This window comes from Aquarana catesbeiana, linkage group LG08 (assembly GCF_042186555.1).
Source record: "Aquarana catesbeiana isolate 2022-GZ linkage group LG08, ASM4218655v1, whole genome shotgun sequence".
Classification (NCBI taxonomy): domain Eukaryota; kingdom Metazoa; phylum Chordata; class Amphibia; order Anura; family Ranidae; genus Aquarana; species Aquarana catesbeiana.
The window spans coordinates 7,925,000-7,943,371 of NC_133331.1; the positions used below are offsets into that span (position 1 = coordinate 7,925,000).

An 18,372-nucleotide genomic window follows, 5' to 3' on the forward strand; every position below is an offset into this window, starting at 1 on the left:
CCATTCAGGGACAAAAGGAATCTAGAATTGACAGTGTCCATGTTGGATATTCATGAAAGGAGTCCATCGGTGTCAGATTTCGAAGCAGGCTTATACTCTGTCTCAGGTTAGCAGAGGTCATTAATTATCATCATGACCACTTCAGCAGAGTTGAAAAATTATTTCTAATATGTATATTTACATCTTCACACATGGCGCATTAATTAGCAGAGCTAAAAATAGCCGGCGCCTGGAAGGCTCACACCAGTATTAATAGACTCTCCCTCGGTGTCTGTTATATTCCATTCAGAAGGTATCACAGATTGAAAGTAATTATCATTTACCAGCATGGGCACCCATGACCATTAAATAATTTGTTAACCTTTTCCTTATTCAGAGAAATAATTATGGACTGATTATAGAAATCGCTGTAATTCGGATCTTTTGTGCATCCAGTCTGCAGAGTTCTAATTTGTGATAACAGATGAATTGAAAAATTAGCAAAAAAAAAATCTCTTTCTGCATAACGACGAGCTAATAGGAAAACAGTTCTATGTTATGTTCTACATTTAGGAGAATAACAGATGTATTAATTGCATCATTTGTAACTTATACATATTCATATTAGCTAACAAGATTTGCACAAGGCGTCTTTTGTAGCGTGTTCCCAACCCTAGACCGCGCGAGGAACCCGGCTGAGCATTTCCCAACCATTTTTTTCAGTTGAGGCGCCCTTTAAAGGTTGTGCAAAATCTCAAGGCACCCCAGTCTACAATGTAAAAAAGAAATGGAAATGGTACTTATCTATGGAAAACTTGCGCACAACCGCCTTGATGATATTAACTTTACATTAGAAGTCCCCCCCATCACCACAAGGTATCCCCATCAAAGAGTCAGAGGCCACCCTTCACGTCAGAAACCCCCCCCCTATACATGAGAGCCCCCCATCCTATCAGATTAACCCCATGTCAGAGTCCCCCATCACATCAGAATCCCCTCTTAGAAACAGAGGCCCCTATCACATCAAAGTTCTCCCTATACATCATATATTATCTTCACATAAGAGGTCCCTCCATCACATCAGAGGTCCCCTCATCACATCTGAGGTCCTCCCATCACATCAGAGGTCCTCCCATCACATCAGAGGTCCTCCCATCACATCAGAGGTCCCTTCATCACATCAGAGGTCCCCTCATCACATCAGAGGTCCTCCCATCACATCAGAGGTCCCCTCATAACATAAGAGGTCCCCCTCATCACATCAGAGGTCCCCTCATCACATCAGAGGTCCCCATCACATCAGAGGTCCCCCTCATCACATCAGAGGTCCCCCTCATCACATCAGAGGTTCCCCTGATCACATTACAAGTCCCCTCTTCACATCAGAGGTCCCCCATCACATCAGAGGTCCCTCCTATCACACAAGAGGTCCCCCTCATCACATCAGAGCCCCCCCATCACATCAGAGGTCCCCTCATAACATCAGAGGTCCCCCTCATCACATCAGAGGTCCCCTCATCACATCAGAGGTCCCCATCACATCAGAGGTCCCCCTCATCACATCAGAGGTTCCCCTGATCACATTACAAGTCCCCTCATCACATCAGAGGTCCCCCATCACATCAGAGGTCCCCCCTATCACACAAGAGGTCCCCCTCATCACATCAGAGCCCCCCCCCATCATATCAGAGGTCCCCACTATCACACAAGAGGTCCCCCTCATCACATCAGAGGTTCCCCTCATCATATCATAGGTCTCCTCATCACATCAGAAGCCCTCACATCACATCAGAGGCCCCCCTCATCACATTAGAGGTCTCCCCATCACACCAGATGTCCCCTATTATAGCAGAGGTCCCCCCATCCCATCAGAGCCCCCCCCCCCCATAACATTAGAAGCCCTCTCATCACATTAGAGATCTCACATCACATCAGAGGTCTTCTCATCACATAAGAGGTCCCCCATCACATCAGAGGTCCCCCTCATCACATCAGAGGCCCCCCTAATCACATTACAAGTCCCCTCATCACATCAGAGGTCTCCTCATCACATCAGGGGTCCCCCCATCACATCAGAGGTCTCCTCATCACATCAGAGGTCTCCCCATCACTCCAGAGGTCCCCTCTTCATATCAGAGGTCCCCCCCACCCCATTACATCAGAGGTCCCCTCATAACATCAGAGGCCCCCCATCACATCAGATCCCCCCCATAACATTAGAAGTCCCCACATCCCATCACATCAGAAGCCCCCTCATCACATCAGGGTTCCCCTAATCACAGCAGAGTTCCCCTTAATCACATCGGAGGCCTCCTCATCACATTAGAGCCCTCCTTCACATCAGAGGTCCCCCCATCACATCAGATGCCCCCTGTCACCACAGAGTATCCCCATCAGAGTCAGAGGCCACCCTTTATATCCTAACCCCCTATACATGAGAGCCCCCATAACAACAGAGCATCTCCATGACAGAGTTTCCCATCACATCAGAGTCCTCTTCATGTCAGAGTCTCCCCCCATTACATCAAAGATCCCCCTTTACATCAGAGGTCCCCCATAACCACAGAGTATCCACATCGTAGAGTCAGGGGTTACCCTTCACATTAGAGTCCCCCTATACATGAGCTCCCCATAACACTAGAGTATCCCCATTAAAGAGTCCCCTCTTCATGTCAGAGGCCCCCCAACCCATTAAATCAATGTCCCCCTTATACAATAGATGCCCCCCATAACCACAGTGTATTTCCATCACCGAGTCAGAGGACTCCCATCACATCAAAGTACCCTCTGTACACAAGAGCCCTTCACCCCATCAAAGTACCCCATGACATCAGAGTCCTCTCGTCCTTCTCTGATCCAGGGCAAACTGGGTCTCATGCTGGTGATACCACGAGGGAACCCAAGTGGCACCTCGATTGGTAAACACTGGACTAAAGGACCAGAAAAAAGGTCAAATAAATTAAAAAAAGCAATTAATCCCAGAACTGGGAACTTGGTAAGCTGAATGCTAACTTCTCATCTCTCAGGGACTTCAGTGGAGAGATTCTGTCCCATAATCCTCTGATCCACCCAACAACACAACAACCATTGTAAAGCCAAGTGTTATACATTGTAGTAAGCAAGTAGTTAGCAGCTCAGAATCACCACCATGTGCTACTTGTCCAAACCACTTTATGCTTTATGGATAAATAACATTTGCCCTGTAGAGAAAATAGCCAGGTAACATTCAATTGTTGCCCCTATTTGCATAGAATGAATGTACATATAGTTACAGAGGATGAAGGTAGATAATTCAACCTTGTGTGCCAAATATTAATCTGGTGCAGAGTTGGACTTTGTTGTATACAGCCCTTCAATCTATAATAGCTGCCATTTTAGTTATATGGATGACCAGTGGCAGTTGCTAGTGCTACAGTATCTCACAAAAGTAAGTACACCCCTCACATTTTTGTAAATATTTTATTCTATCTTTTCATGTGACAACACTGAAGAAATGACACTTGTCTACAATGTAAAGTAGTGAGTGTACAGCTTGTATAACAGTGTAAATTTACTGTCCCCTCAAAATAACTCAACACACAGCCATTAATGTCTAAACCGCTGGCAACAAAAGTCTGTACACCCCTATGGGAAAATGTCCAAATTGGGCCCAATTAGCCATTTTCCCTCCCCGGTGTCATGTGACTCGTTAGTGTTACAAGGTCTCAGGTGTGAATGGGGAGCAGGTGTGTTAAATTTGGTGTTATCGCTCTCACTCTCTCATACTGGTCACTGGAAGTACAACATGGCACCTCATGGCAAAGAACTCTCTGAGGATCTGAAAAAAAGAATTGTTGCTCTACATAAAGATGGCCTAGGCTATAAGAAGATTGCCAAGACCCTAAAAACTGAGCTGCAGCATGGTGACCAACAGCGGTTTAACAGGACAGGTTCCACTCAGAACAGGCCTCGCCATGGTCAACTAAAGAAGTTGAGGTCACGTGCTCAGCGTCATATCCAGAGGTTGTCTTTGGGAAATAGACGTATGAGTGCTGCCAGCATTGCTGCAGAGGTTGTAGGGGGGGGGGTCAGCCTGTCAGTGCTTAGACCATACGCCGCACACTGCATCAAATTGGTCTGCATGGCTGTCATCCCAGAAGGAAGCCTCTTCTAAAGATGATGTACAAGAAAGTCCACAAACAGTTTGCTGAAGACAAGCAGACTAAGGACATGGATTACTGGAACCATGTCCTGTGGTCTGATGGGACCAAGATAAACTTATTTGGTTCAGATGGTGACAAGCGTGTGTGGGGGCAACCAGGTGAGGAGGACAAAGACAAGTGTGTCTTGTCTACAGTCAAGCATGGTGGTGGGAGTGTCATGGTCTGGGGCTGCATGAGTGCTGCCGGCACTGGGGGGCTACAGATCATTGAGGGAACCATGAATGCCAACATGTATTGTGACATACTGAAGCAGAGCATGATCCCCTCCCTTCAGAGACTGGACCGCAGGGCAGTATTCCAACATGATAACCACCCCAAACACACCTCCAAGACCACCACTGCCTTGCTAAAGAAGCTGAGGGTAAAGGGGATGGACTGGCCAAGCATGTCTCCAGACCTAAACCTTATTGAACAGCTGTGGGTCATCCTCAAACGGAAGGTGGAGGAGCGCAAGGTCTCTAACATCCACCAGCTCCGTGATGTCATCATGGAGAAGGGGAAGAGGACTCCAGTGACAACCTGTGAAGCTCTGGTGACCTCCATGCCCAAGAGGGTTAAGGCAGTGCTGGAAAATAATGGTGGCCATACAAAAAATTGACACTTTGGGCCCAATTTGGACATTTTCACTTAGGGGTGTACTCACTTTTGTTGCCAGCGGTTTAGACATTAATGGCTGTGTGTTGAGTTATTTTGAGGGGACAGCAAATTTACACTGTTATACAAGCTGTACACTCACTACTTTACATTGTAGACAAGTGTCATTTCTTCAGTGTTGTCACATGAAAAGAGAGAAGAAAATATTTACACAAATGTGAGGGGTGTACTCACTTTTGTGAGATACTGTATATAATAGGAATACTGGGAAGGAAGTCAGATGCCTGTTGAAAAATATGAGGGGGTCTTCAAAAAGTTTTTTCACTTTTATATATTTGATAGAGTTGAAAAAAACGTGTGGAAACTTTTTGAAGAGCCCTCGTTTATCTTCCTTCATCTGAACTTCCTTAGCAGGTTCACTCTGCATGAATAAAATGTCATTTCAAAATGGCACCGGGTCCCCAATGGCAGTGGCAGCCGGCTCATGATGCACAAACATGGAACTACCCGAAACGCTTATATTAGCTTCATTGCCGTTGTAACGCTTGTTTTCTTCTACAGGATTTTATATGGAAACAAGATTACAGACCTTCCCAGAGGGGTGTTCAGTGGTCTCCATGCATTGCAGCTTCTGTAAGTAAGGGTTTATTTTTATCTTACTTTTTCATATCTCTCTACCCATAGTCCTCTGCTGTGCATGCGGGGTTAGGGTGGTGGTGGAGGATTGTGTTGGAGGAAGACGGCCTTGAGAGAAATACGTGGGCGTCCGCGGCTCAACTCCTTCTGAAAAGGCTATTTGTTCACTTTGACTTTAATACTTTTAAGTAAAAAAAAGAAAAAAAAGAAACAATCATGTGAAAAGTGAAGCGTGATCTGCATGTTGGATCTGGGGGTTGGTGATTTTCTATGGAATGAACGCGACAGACAGACGGCATTTTCTGAAGAAGAGGTCAGAACTGGTGGCCTCTGTATTTCTTTTATGATGTTTGTCCTTTAACCCCTTTTTTTTTTTTTAGTGTGGATTTGTATCACTTTTCATCAAAAGGCTAATAAGTGTATCTCTCAGCTTCCAGTGAGGAGCTTATTGTTAGGTGTTCCAAAATTAAGAGGACTTTTTTTTCCTCATTTCACGGTGGCCGGGCTTCGCACTGTCACAAAACGTACATTGTGCCAAGCTGGACCAATGTAACTATGCAATACAGAGAATTCCTGGATTTCAGCTTTAACATCGTAGATGGATCAGGGCTTCTTTTTTTTCAGCTGGAATTCAGTTCCGCCACCTTTGGCTCAGGCCCTCAGCTCCCTGCTCACCACTATCACTTATAAACACAGAATTCCGGCTTCTGTGTTTACAAGTCATAGCTTGTCTCCAGTGGTGGTTGGTTCTTCTTTCGGGCGGGCGGCAAACAAACAACAACCTCACCCCCCCCCCCCCCCGGTGGGGCCGCGGCAATGAAACAGAACACTGCTTGTGTGGCGGGGCTGTGGTGTCCTCTGCTGGAGTGCGGCCAGCGGCCGAGGCGGCTCCGGTGTCCGCTCCTCCTGCTTCCTCCACCGTGTGTCTCCTCTTTTCCGCCAAAGCGCTAGGCAATAGGATCGCCTGGCGCTTTGGCCAATCGGGAAACAGGTCCCGCAGACCTGCCTCCTGATTGGCGGGGAGGAACTTTAGTGTGATAATAGCGAAAATGAATTTGCTTATCGTCACACAACTGGGTGGGCTTAGAGCTTCTGGCTCTAATCAGGTGCTTAAACCCCCCCCCCCCACGTTGGAATCCATTGTCCGGCGCCACTGATATGTAAATCAGTGGGACGGAAAGCATGGATAGGGGAGGCGGCGCCCGTGTTCCCTCTATGGATGGGCCGCCGCTGCTTGTCTCCCAATGGCTCCCAGAGATCTGAGCAGGAAGGGGACGAAGAAGATGCAGGTGCCCGGGGGGCAGTGCAGATCCGGACCCTCCAACTGGACGATCTCCCTGCAAGTGAGAAAGGCAGCGCCACCTACAGTGTGCGGGAAGGTACTAGAGCCAGCTGGGAGCTTCAGCTTAATACAGCAACACAAAGACGTGTGGAAGATGGTGGAGATTTTAAGGAGGGAGGAAGAAGATAGGGGCAGTGGAAGAGGGGTGGCAGAGGCCAGAGCTGAAAAGGGGTAAAAGTGAGATGAGAATGGGGGATGCAGAGGTAAGCAGCTGTGGAAGAAGGCTGAACTCTGTACCTTGTGTGTAGTGCACCCCTGAACTCTGCCCTCTGTATGCAGCGCACCCCCAAACTCTGCACATAGCGCACCCCTGAACTCTGCCCTCTGTATGCAGCGCACCCCCAAACTCTGCACATAGCGCACCCCTGAACTCTGCCTTCTGTATGCAGCACACCCCCAAACTCTGCACATAGCGTACCCCTGAACTCTGCCTTCTGTATGCAGCGCACCCCCAAACTCTGCACATAGCGCACCCCTGAACTCTGCCTTCTGTATGCAGCGCACCCCAAATTCTGCACATAGCGCACCCCTGAACTCTGCCTTCTGTATGCAGCGCACCCCCAAACTCTGCACATAGCGCATCCCTGAACTTTGCACTCTATGTAGTGCACCCCTGAACTCTGCACTCTGTATGCTGCACACCCCCAAACTCTGCACATAGCGCACCCCTGAACTTTGCACTCTGTGTGTAACCCCCAAACTCTGCAGTCTATATGCAGCAAACCCCTGAACTATTTGGTTTGGAGGGGGTGTGTGGGTGGGGAGGGGGGTTTTGGTTGAGTTCCTGCACCCTTTTTCTAATAAAGAAAGCCCTGAGATAGATAGATAGATAGATAGATAGATAGATAGATAGATAGAGAGATAGAGAGATAGATAGATAGATAGATAGATAGAGAGATAGATAGATAGATAGATAGATAGATAGATAGATAGATAGATAGATAGATAGATAGATAGATAGATAGATAGATAGATAGATAGATAGATAGATAGATAGATAGATAGTTAATCCTGTTCCAGGTGCCTCACCATATCACTACAAATGAGCAGACATGGTGAGGTGCGGGAAAAGGAACATTTCGGTAAGTATCTGATGGGAATTTTTCTTTTTTCATGTTGTCTGTGTAGAATTTGAATGGGCATAAAAACATTGATTTAGAACAATAGTATTATTATACCCAATCACCCAGCTAACCCTTGAAGAGGCACCACACTCAAAATGTTTCCGAATCATTGGTTTCAGTCCAGGAGATTAAGAATCTAAAAGATATCTTCAGATGGGGATGCCACCTTTTCTTCAAGCCAAACACTTTAGCAGCGCACGGCATTTTTTTTTTTTTTTTAAGGGGGAAGACTCTGGACTCTGATGTAAAGGGGAACTCTGATGTAAGGGTAGATTTAATAAAGGATGAGAGGTCTTATTCAAATACACCACCTCCCCTTAGTAGAAACATTTCATAGGGAGAAGTAGAAACGGGAGTTTTAAGGTGCATATATTAGATTGAAAACAAATTCAAATTTATAAATTTTATTTAATAGACATCACTTTGAAATATTGTAAAAAAAAAAAAAAAACGACATGAATAAATTAATACGGTCATTGTACAAAACTTTTTCAACTCTTTCAACATGTTTCGCCATAATCATGGCTTCTTCAGGAGATTTTTGCAAGACTTTATGTACAATATCACTATTTATAAACAAAAAAGAGTTTTAAGTAAACAGGAAGTGTGTATATAACCTTTGATGTATATATCCCGTTTTCTACCTCTCCCTTTGAATTGTTCTGATGTTAGGGTGTTCCTGCTCACCAAAACCCCCACTTGCATCAGCATCCCCCCTTAAATTAGGGTTCTCAAAGACGCCGTACATCAGAGCCTGTTGAGAACCCCTTACATCTTACATTACCTTCCGGTTCTCACTCGGAGGCAGGAGAAAGAAAGGAGGGAGGGGGGGAAACTTCATGGAATGGTAAATGGTGAGCTCACCCACCCAAGGATGGAGGCTCAGGCATCTTTCATCCACCATGTATCTGCCGGCTGCATTCCTTTTCTGAGGCACAGCACGCCGGGGATTGGAGCGTGGGTGGGCAGACACAGAAGGGTAGGGGCGGAAGGAGGAGGAGGAGAAGATTGAGCCCTCTTTCCTCTCCCGTCCGTACTGAGGGGGAGGGGGGTGGGAGTGTGATGGCTCTGGGCAGTTTAGCCTAGTACACACAATGGCTGACATTCGGCCCGTGTGTATGGCAGCCGGTCGGACAGAAGCCGCTCGTTCAGCCAGCTTCTGTTGAAGGCTCCTGACCGTAAAAGGTTTGCCGACTGGCTCCCAACCGGCGTTCTCAGCTAATGGCTGAGATCGCTGACCGGAGTGTTCCTGCGGGGGGCCGTCCCCCTGCCAGAACACAATAGCACAGCAAGGGAGATCGCTGTACTAACATCGGATTGTTAGTAAAACGAAAGAAAAAAAAATAGTGGTGTGTACTAGGCTTTAGACAACTACAGCCAGCCCTCTGGATGGTTGGCAACCCTGGTGATTAGGGTGTGCCCAGGCACACCCGGCCTGTGCGCAGGCATATGCACTTCGATGGTTGTGGTACTTGGGGAGCCACAGTCCAGTTTGAATAATGTGTCCGGGTTTCAGGCGGTCTGAAACCAGGACACATGATTCAAAACCTGGACTGTGGTGAATCCTGATAGGGTGCCAACTCTATCTTCAAAGCAAACCCCCTATCTTCCAAGTGATTGGCAGCATGTAAACACACTACAATCATGGGTTGCCAATACTGGATCACCGATGGATCTTACAGAAATTTGACCCTTGGCCGGTCCAAGCCTTACTCATGTAGTACATTGAGTCAGATAGTGGACTTTATATCGGCCATTTCTCTGTTCCAGGGAAGTCGGTAAAGGGGCCAATTGGTTGCTTACAGTGAATTCAACCACTCACTCTTTGTTATACAATGACAAAAGAGTGTCATTCTTGAAGGACATCTGCCAGGCCTTGCATACGCTTCAAAGTCACTCTCAGAGCGGAAGTGTCACGTACTGAAGTCTCTTCAGAGAAGATTCATTAAGTATGTGTTACTTGTAAAACATGCAGAGTATTGATTGATTACCTTAGCACCAACATTGGGCTAATAGAAGCTGATTTAACCTAAGTTGAGATCAATGTAGTCATCATGAGCGTGCTTGTAAACTTCATCCTGGTGGTTTACGCTCAACATCTTCTCTCTCTCTCAGACTTCTAAATGCCAACAAAATTAACTGCATCCGGGCCGACACCTTCCAGGACCTGCAGAACCTCTCTCTGCTGTCCCTCTATGACAACAAGATTCAGAGTTTAGCCAAAGGAACCTTCTCTTCTCTGCGTGCCATCCAGACCTTGTGAGTAGAACCGCTATAGATAATGGGCCACGGTGGTAACGGTTGGGTGTTACCGCCCTTGTTGTGTAATCCCGTCCAACCAAAATGTGTCCATTGTTCAGGCATTTAGCTCAAAACCCTTTCATCTGCGACTGTAACCTGAAGTGGTTGGCGGACTTTCTGAGAACGAATCCGATAGAGACCAGCGGGGCCCGGTGTGCCAGCCCCCGACGACTTGCCAACAAACGCATCGGGCAAATCAAAAGCAAAAAGTTCAGATGTTCAGGTAAATTTTTTTTTTCAAGTAATACTAAACACACACTGTTTCATTTACATTCTCCCTTCTATTTCTGTATGTGGATGACAGCACTGTGATTATTTCAATTTCGAAAATACCCCCTCATCCAGCACACCTATGCCTCCAATACCCCTCATCTAGCACACCTATGCCTCCAATACCCCTCATCTAGCACACCTATGCCTCCAATACCCCCTCATCCAGCACACCTATGCCTCCAATACCCCCCATCTAGTACATCTATGCCTCCAATACCCCTCATCTAGCACATCTATGCCTCCAATACCCCCCATCTAGTACACCTATGCCTCCAATACCCCCCATCTAGCACACCTATGCCTCCAATACCCCTCATCTAGCACACCTATGCTTCCAATACCCCTCATCTAGTACATCTATGCCTCCAATACCCCCCATCTAGCACACCTATGCCTCCAATACCCCTCATCTAGCACACCTATGCTTCCAATACCCCTCATCTAGCACACCTATGCCTCCAATACCCCCCATCTAGTACATCTATGCCTCCAATACCCCTCATCTAGCACATCTATGCCTCCAATACCCCCCATCTAGCACACCTGTGGCTCCAATACCCCCCATCTAGCACACCTATGTCTCCAATACCCCCCATCTAGTACATCTATGCCTCCAATACCCCTCATCTAGCTCACCTATGCCTCCAATACCCTCATCTAGTACATTTATGCCTCCAATACCCCCCATCTAGCACACCTATGCCTCCAATACCCCCCATCTAGCACACCTATGCCTCCAACCTCCCCCCCATCTAGCACACCTATGCCTCCAACCTCCCCCCCATCTAGTACACCTATGCCTCCAATACCCCCATCTAGTACATCTATGCCTCCAAACCCCCTCATCTAGCACACCTATGCCTCCAATACCCCCCATCTAGCACACCTATGCCTCCAATACCCCCTCATCTAGCACACCTATGCCTCCAATACCCCCCATCTAGTACACCTATGCCTCCAATACCCCCATCTAGTACATCTATGCCTCCAAACCCCCCCTCATCTAGCACACCTATGCCTCCAATACCCCCCATCTAGCACACCTATGCCTCCAATACCCCCTCATCTAGCACACCTATGCCTCCAATACCCCCCATCTAGCACACCTATGCCTCCAATACCCCCTCATCTAGCATACCTATGCCTCCAATACCCCCCATCTAGCACATCTATGCCTCCAACCCCTCCCCTCATCTAGTACATCTATGCCTCCAATCCCTGTGGGATCCCCCCAAAAATCTATACCAGACCCTTATCCAAGCATGCAGCCCAACAGGTCAGGAAAGGGGGGATGAGCGAGTGCCCCCCCCCTGAACCTTAGCAGGACACATGTCCTCAACATGGGGGGGTGCTTGGGTTGAGGTCAGGTTGGGTTGAGGTCAAAGGTATTCTATCGGGTTGAGGTCAAGACTCTGTGGAGGCCAGTCAAGTTCCTCCACCCCAAACTCGCTCATCCAAGTCTTTATGGACCTTGCTTTGTGCACTGGTGTGCAGTCATGTTGGAACAGGAAGGGGTCATCCCCAAACTGTTCCCACAAAGTTATAACATGAAATTGTCCAAAATGTCTTGGTATGCTGAGGCCTTAAGAGTTCCCTTCACTGGGACTAAGGGGGCCAAGCCCAACCCCTGAAAAACAACCCCCACACCATAATCCCCCCCTCCACCAAATGGTTTGGACCAGTGCACAAAGCAAGGTCCATAAAGACATGGATGAGCGAGTTTGGGGTGGAGGAACTTGACTGGCCTGCCCAGAGTCCTGACCTAAAACCGATAGAACACCTGTGGGATGAATTAGACTGCAAGCCAGGCCTTCTCATCCAACATCAGTGCCTGACCTCACAAATGGTGGAATTAATAGTCAAACGTTCCCAAAGACACCCTCCTAAACCTTGTGGACACCCTTCCCAGAAGAGGTGAAGCTGTTATAGCTGCAAAGGGCGGAGCCAACTCCATATTGAACCCTACGGACTAAGACTGGGATGTCATTAATGTTCATGTGGGTGTAAAGGCAGGCGCCCCAATACTTTTGGCAATATAGCGTGCCTCTGACAATCTCTTAACTTTTTATGAGTTGTGTAAGATATGTATGAAGCAAAATGATGTATTTATGATTCAACATGAACCTTTCTGATGATTATTTTTCCCCCCCAGCAAAAGAACAATACATTATTCCAGGTAAGATTTTTTTTTTTATTATTATGTTTTCTTGTCTGCATTGAGATACAAGTCAGATTTTAGGCATCCCCTGCAATAGAAATTTAAGTTTGTTGAGATACTTCCCAAGGGTTAAATACTTCTAAATTCCATATAATTTTTCTCATCAGAACGTGAATGCGCCAGGTGATTATAATGAACCAGACTCTCCTATTCAGAATGCTTTTTTTTTAACCCTTTTAACGCCAGTGGGACTGCGATATTGCGGCAGACAGTCAGATACTAACTGAGTCTGATGACATCTGAATTGAGATTTGGGAAGCAGAAGGGACTGTTACACCGTTCACATTTATCCACTGCGGATTATCACGCTTTTCCTTTGACTATATGTCACTATTGGGACACTAGTTTATGTTTACAGAGACATTCTGTTTTTATGACACATGTGTTCTTTAGCGCTACAATTTATTGAATATCAGACACTAACTGACACTTTTGACACTTTGTGAGAACCAGTGACACTAATACAGCGATCAGTGCTAAAAATATGCACTGTCACTGTACTAATGGCACTGGCTGGATAGGGGTTAAACATCTCAGGCAAACAAAAGGTTAACTGTGTGCCTAAGGGAAGTGATGGATGTTATTCCCTGCTTTGCAGGGACACAAAATCCATCACTCTCCCCCCTGTCAGAACGAAGACCTGCCTTGTTTACAGAGTCAGATCTCCGTTCTGTGTCTCTGCCTGATGATCGGTGGGTTCCGGTACATCCAGTGCCCGGCACCCGCCGATCGGCTTCTGCTGTGAGTAGTCACAGCAGAAGTGGGGCGGCGGCACCACGCGCATTTGCGCCCCCATGGCGCAACTGCAGAATCACTTATATATACGTGACTATATACTTATATATATATATACGTGATTCTGCCCTGTAGCAATAAATAAGCTATGGGGCGGTCCTTAAGCAGTTAAAGAGGTGCTGGAAACTTTCAAACTTCAAACGTCTGGTTAGATGAAGGAAAACTTCTTACAAGCTTCCCTCGATGGGCACCCAATAGTAGCTTAAACCATAGAAATAAAGAAAGGAGCACCAGACCAAAATTGGATGGAATAGTCAACGATAATTTAATTATGTTCACATAATACAAAGGCTTCTGTGAATGGGCAGGAGAAGGGAGGAGCTTCACAGTACTCCCGAAAGACAGCTATCGCTGTAGTTTTCGGGAGAGCGACACTGACCCTTCTGAGCCTTGCATCTTGAACAGGAGAGTCGCTGCAGCTGCTATTTTTTCCTCCTCCTTCCTCCTGCCCATTCACAGAAGCCTTTGTATTATATGAACATAATTAAATTATCGTTGACTATTCCATCCAATTTTGGTCTGGTGCTCCTTTCTTTATTTCAGATAGTAGACGTGCACTGACGAAAAATTTGCTCGTTTTCGTTTTCGCTTCATTCGTTTTTTGTGGGTTTTTTTCTCCTTTTTTCGGATCATTCATTATGATCGAAATTCGTAAATAACTAACTAATAAATTCCTAAATTCGTAAATTTGTAAATTAGAAAATTCGGAAATAAGAACGAAAATCCAAAAATTTGAAATAATAACTAATTATTAAATTATAGGTCTTGGAATTTTCTTTTTAAATTTGGCTGTTAGTCAACTTAACGAATACGAATTTATCCGAGATTACGAATTATCCGAAATAACGAATGCCGCATCTAAACAAATGGAACGGAACAAATTAATAATAAATAATAATAATTTTTTTTTTTTTTTAATTATTATTTTCGTTAACTATTATTTTAATTTGTTACGTTCCATTCGTTTAGATGCGGCATTCGTTATTTCGGATAATTCTTAACTTCGGATGAATTCGTATTGGTTACGTTCACTAACAGCCAAATTTGAAAGGAAATTGCAATATCTATAATTTAATAGTAATAGTTAAGTTATTATTAGTTATTATTTGAGATTTTCGAATTTTTGGGTTTTCAGATTTTCGTTCTTATTTTCGGATTTTCATTCTTTTGAATTTTCGTTCTTATTTTTGGATTTTCGAATTTCCATATTTTCGAATTTCTGGATTTTTGAATATTGGAATTTACGAATTTTCGAATATTCAAATTTACGAATTTTTGAATATTTGAATATTCGAATTTACAAATTTACTAATTTTAGAATTTTACGGATTTATGAATTTTTGAATATTCAAATTTACGAATTTTCAAAAATTTGAATATTCGAATTTACTGATTTACGAATTTTAGAATTTCCGTATTTACGAATTTACAAATATTAAGAAAAATTTGATGAACGGGTTTTCGTTCATTTGGATATTTCCGAATAAATGAATTTGTCGAAATTTTTTTAAAAACTCATTCGGAGCGAAACGAATTGCACATGTCTATCAGGTAGAGATAGTTAAACCCAAGAGGTATCATGCACTTCGCTGGACTTAACTCATAGTGTGCCTCCATTTTTTTTTTACAAAGGAGCCAAATTCCTGGACTCTGTAAATGTTTTTTGAAATATGAAGACACACAATCATTTACATTTAAAGGAACTGTTCATGTGTGATCAATGTCCTATCCTGATTGAAGCCCAACTCTTGCATTAATGCAACATTGTCTCTTTGTCCGGCTTGTTTCTTCCCGCAGGAACGGAGGACTACCAGCTGAACAGCGAGTGCAACAGCGACGTTGTATGTCCGCCCAAATGCCGATGTGAATCCAACGTGGTGGATTGCTCCAACCTGAAGCTCACCAAAATCCCCGACCGCATCCCTCAGTCTACGGCCGAGCTGTACGTATGGGAGTCATACCAATTCCTGGTCCGTGCGTCACCTTCGCTTTCCGCCATAGGGCATCTTCTCTTCAAAAAACTCATTTACATGAACTGATTTCACTACGGGAAGCCGTGAGATTTAACACACATCTGTATTTCCCCAACCGAGCGGCACAAACGCCAAGACTTAATTAAAGCCTTAGGAGGAAATAAGACATTAATAGATCTCAGCTTGGTGGCCTTGTTGGCTTCAAATAATGAACGGCTCAGATGTCCCTCCTCCCCTGTGGATGATTGTATTGGTGGTTGTTCAATGAGGTGTTGTCTCTTATTAGAGCCAGTGGGGAGGATTTACTAAAGGCTAGGCTATGAAGTGTGCAAGTGTGGTTGCTCCAGAGCTTAGTAAATGAGAGGAAGCTTCACTACTTTGGAGGTAATACCCAATTACATGCAAGGAAAAGGTAAAAAAAATGAATTTTTGCTGGCACATGATTGGATGATGGGAGTCAACAGAGCTCCCCTTCCTTTACTAAACTCTGGAGCAACTACTTGCCTTTAATAAATCAACCCCAGTGTTTCTACAATTTTGCAATCACTTTGCCATTAGGCATGTGCAATTTGTTCCGTTCTGAATTCGTTTTTTAACAAATTTTGACAAATTCGTTAATTTGGAAATATCCGAATTAACGAAAACCTGTTTAACGAATTTTCGAAAATTTGTAAATTTGAAAATTTCTAAATTCGAAAAATATAAATCCGAAAATCCGTGAATTCAAAAAGAACATCCGATGTGTTTCAGGGGCACAAAGACTCCCCCTTCTTCAGGTTTTTCATAGAATCCCAAAGAGAACTCAATTCCTATGGGTTGCATCGAGATTCCAGTCTTGGTTCTTGGGTGTGTGACCACATTTCCTCTACACATGTCATGGAAAATAGAAAACTCAACTCCTATGGGTTGCATCGTACATTCACTCAAGCAGACATTTCAGTCTTGGTTCTTCGGTGTGTGACCACATTTCCTCTACGCATGTCAAAGAGACTCAAAGAGAACTCAACTCCTATAGGTTGCATCATATTTCCACTCAAGAAAAGATTCCAGTCCTAGTTCTTGGGTGTGTGACCACATTTCCCGTACACATGTCATGGAAACCCAAAGAAAACTCAACTCCTATGGGTTGTACTGTATATCCACTCAAGCAGAGACTTCAGTCTTGTTTCTTGGGTGTGTGACCACATTTCCTCTGCACATGCCTTGTAAACCAAAAGAGAACTTAACTCCTATGGGTTGTCCCGTACATCCATTCAAACAGAGACTTTAGTCTTGGTTCTTGGGTGTGTGACCACTTTTCCTCTGCACATGTCATGGAAAAAAGAAAACTCAAATCCTATGGGTTGCATCGTATATTCACTAAAGCAGACATTTCAGTCTTGGTTCTTCGGTGTGACCACATTTCCTCTACGCATGTCAAAGAAACTCAAAGAGAACTCAACTCCTATAGGTTGCATCATATTTCCACTCAAGAAAAGATTCCAGTCCTAGTTCTTGGGTGTGTGACCACATTTCCTCCACACATGTCATGGAACCCCCAAAAAAAACTCAACTCCTATGGGTTGTACTGTATATCCACTCAAACGGAGACTTTAGTCTTGGTTCTTTGGTGTGTTACCACATTTCCTCTACACATGTCTTGGAAACCCAAAGAGAACTCAACTCCTATGGGTTGTCCCGTACATCCACTCAAGCAGAGACTTCAGTCTTGTTTCTTGGGTGTGTGACCACATTTCCTCTGCACATGCCTTGTAAACCAAAAGAAAACTCAACTCCTATGGGTTGTCCCGTACATCCATTCAAGCAGAGACTTCAGTCTTGGTTCTTGGGTTCTGTGACCACATTTCCTCTGCACATGCCATAGAAACCCAAAGAGAACTCAGCTCCTATGGGTTGCATCATACATCCACTCAAGCAAAGATTTCAGTCTTGGTTCTTGGGTGTGTGACCACATTTCCCCTCTACATGTCATGGAAACCCAAAGAAAACTCAACTCCTATGGGTTGCATTGTACATCCACTCAAGCAGAGACTTCAGCCTTGGTTCATGGGTGTGTAACCACATTTCCACTACTCATTTCATAGAAACCCAAAGAAACTCAACTCCTATAAAGAAGCCAGAGTTTATTGCTGTATGGAAGCTGTGCTGTCTTCCTGCATTGTGTAAAGGGGAGGAGGAGGCACAAAGTTATTGGTGATGTCTCCAAACTTCATCTTATCTGCTCTCCATTGAGAAAACTAGTAAAAATTATCTAGATAGATGGGAGAGAGCCAGCCCTGTATTTATTTGTGTGCATGCTTTTATCTGCTAATGTACTATTGGATAAGACAGTATTTTGTATTTTGATCCAGGCGTCTGAACAATAATGAGATCTCTGCTCTAGAAGCCACTGGTCTTTTCAAGAAACTTCCCCACCTCAAGAAGATGTAAGTCATACTTCAAAGATATATTCTCATGATGTATGCAGTTTATATATGCATAAAGTAGACCTTCACCCTACCCAACCACTTTATCTCCTCTGTATCATTTAGATATTTTTTATGACTTATTTAGGTATCTTTTTCGGGGGTACCTCCCCACACTCGCTGTTTTGCATGCAGCTTCATGAGATACACACATATATGGCATCCCCGGAGGGCATGAGGTACTCTTCTGCACAAGCTCTGACCTGAGTCACTGGGGGGGGCTATCTCTTCCTGGTTTTTAAAGCCAGCCGCTGTGGTTCATGCGCATCATCAGGGGGCAGCAGCAAGAACCAGGAAGTGACAACCAAACCCCACGATGATGTCAGAAGAAGATGGAGGCACAGAACTTGATGTGGATGAGTGGATCCCCAGAGAACACCGCTGGATCGCTGGGTGTGTATGTTTTCTGTGCAGAACCCAGCTACATAGGTAAAAGGGGGGAAAAAACAGGAGAGGAGGGGGTAGTGAAA

General features: G+C 44.9%; 1 protein-coding gene across 1 annotated transcript in view; it reads left to right on the forward strand.

Moving 5' to 3' along the window:
* The window catches only part of SLIT1 (slit guidance ligand 1), a gene marked incomplete at its 5' end in the record, with an annotated part of 182,812 nt that overhangs the window by 52,240 nt on the left and 112,200 nt on the right, over nt 1-18,372 (forward strand). The window contains 6 exons of the mRNA XM_073595360.1: nt 5,337-5,408; nt 9,993-10,136; nt 10,238-10,401; nt 12,604-12,627; nt 15,262-15,406; nt 17,789-17,863. Of these exons, the coding sequence (XP_073451461.1) occupies nt 5,337-5,408; nt 9,993-10,136; nt 10,238-10,401; nt 12,604-12,627; nt 15,262-15,406; nt 17,789-17,863 (624 nt within the window). The remainder of the gene's footprint in view (nt 1-5,336; nt 5,409-9,992; nt 10,137-10,237; nt 10,402-12,603; nt 12,628-15,261; nt 15,407-17,788; nt 17,864-18,372) is intronic.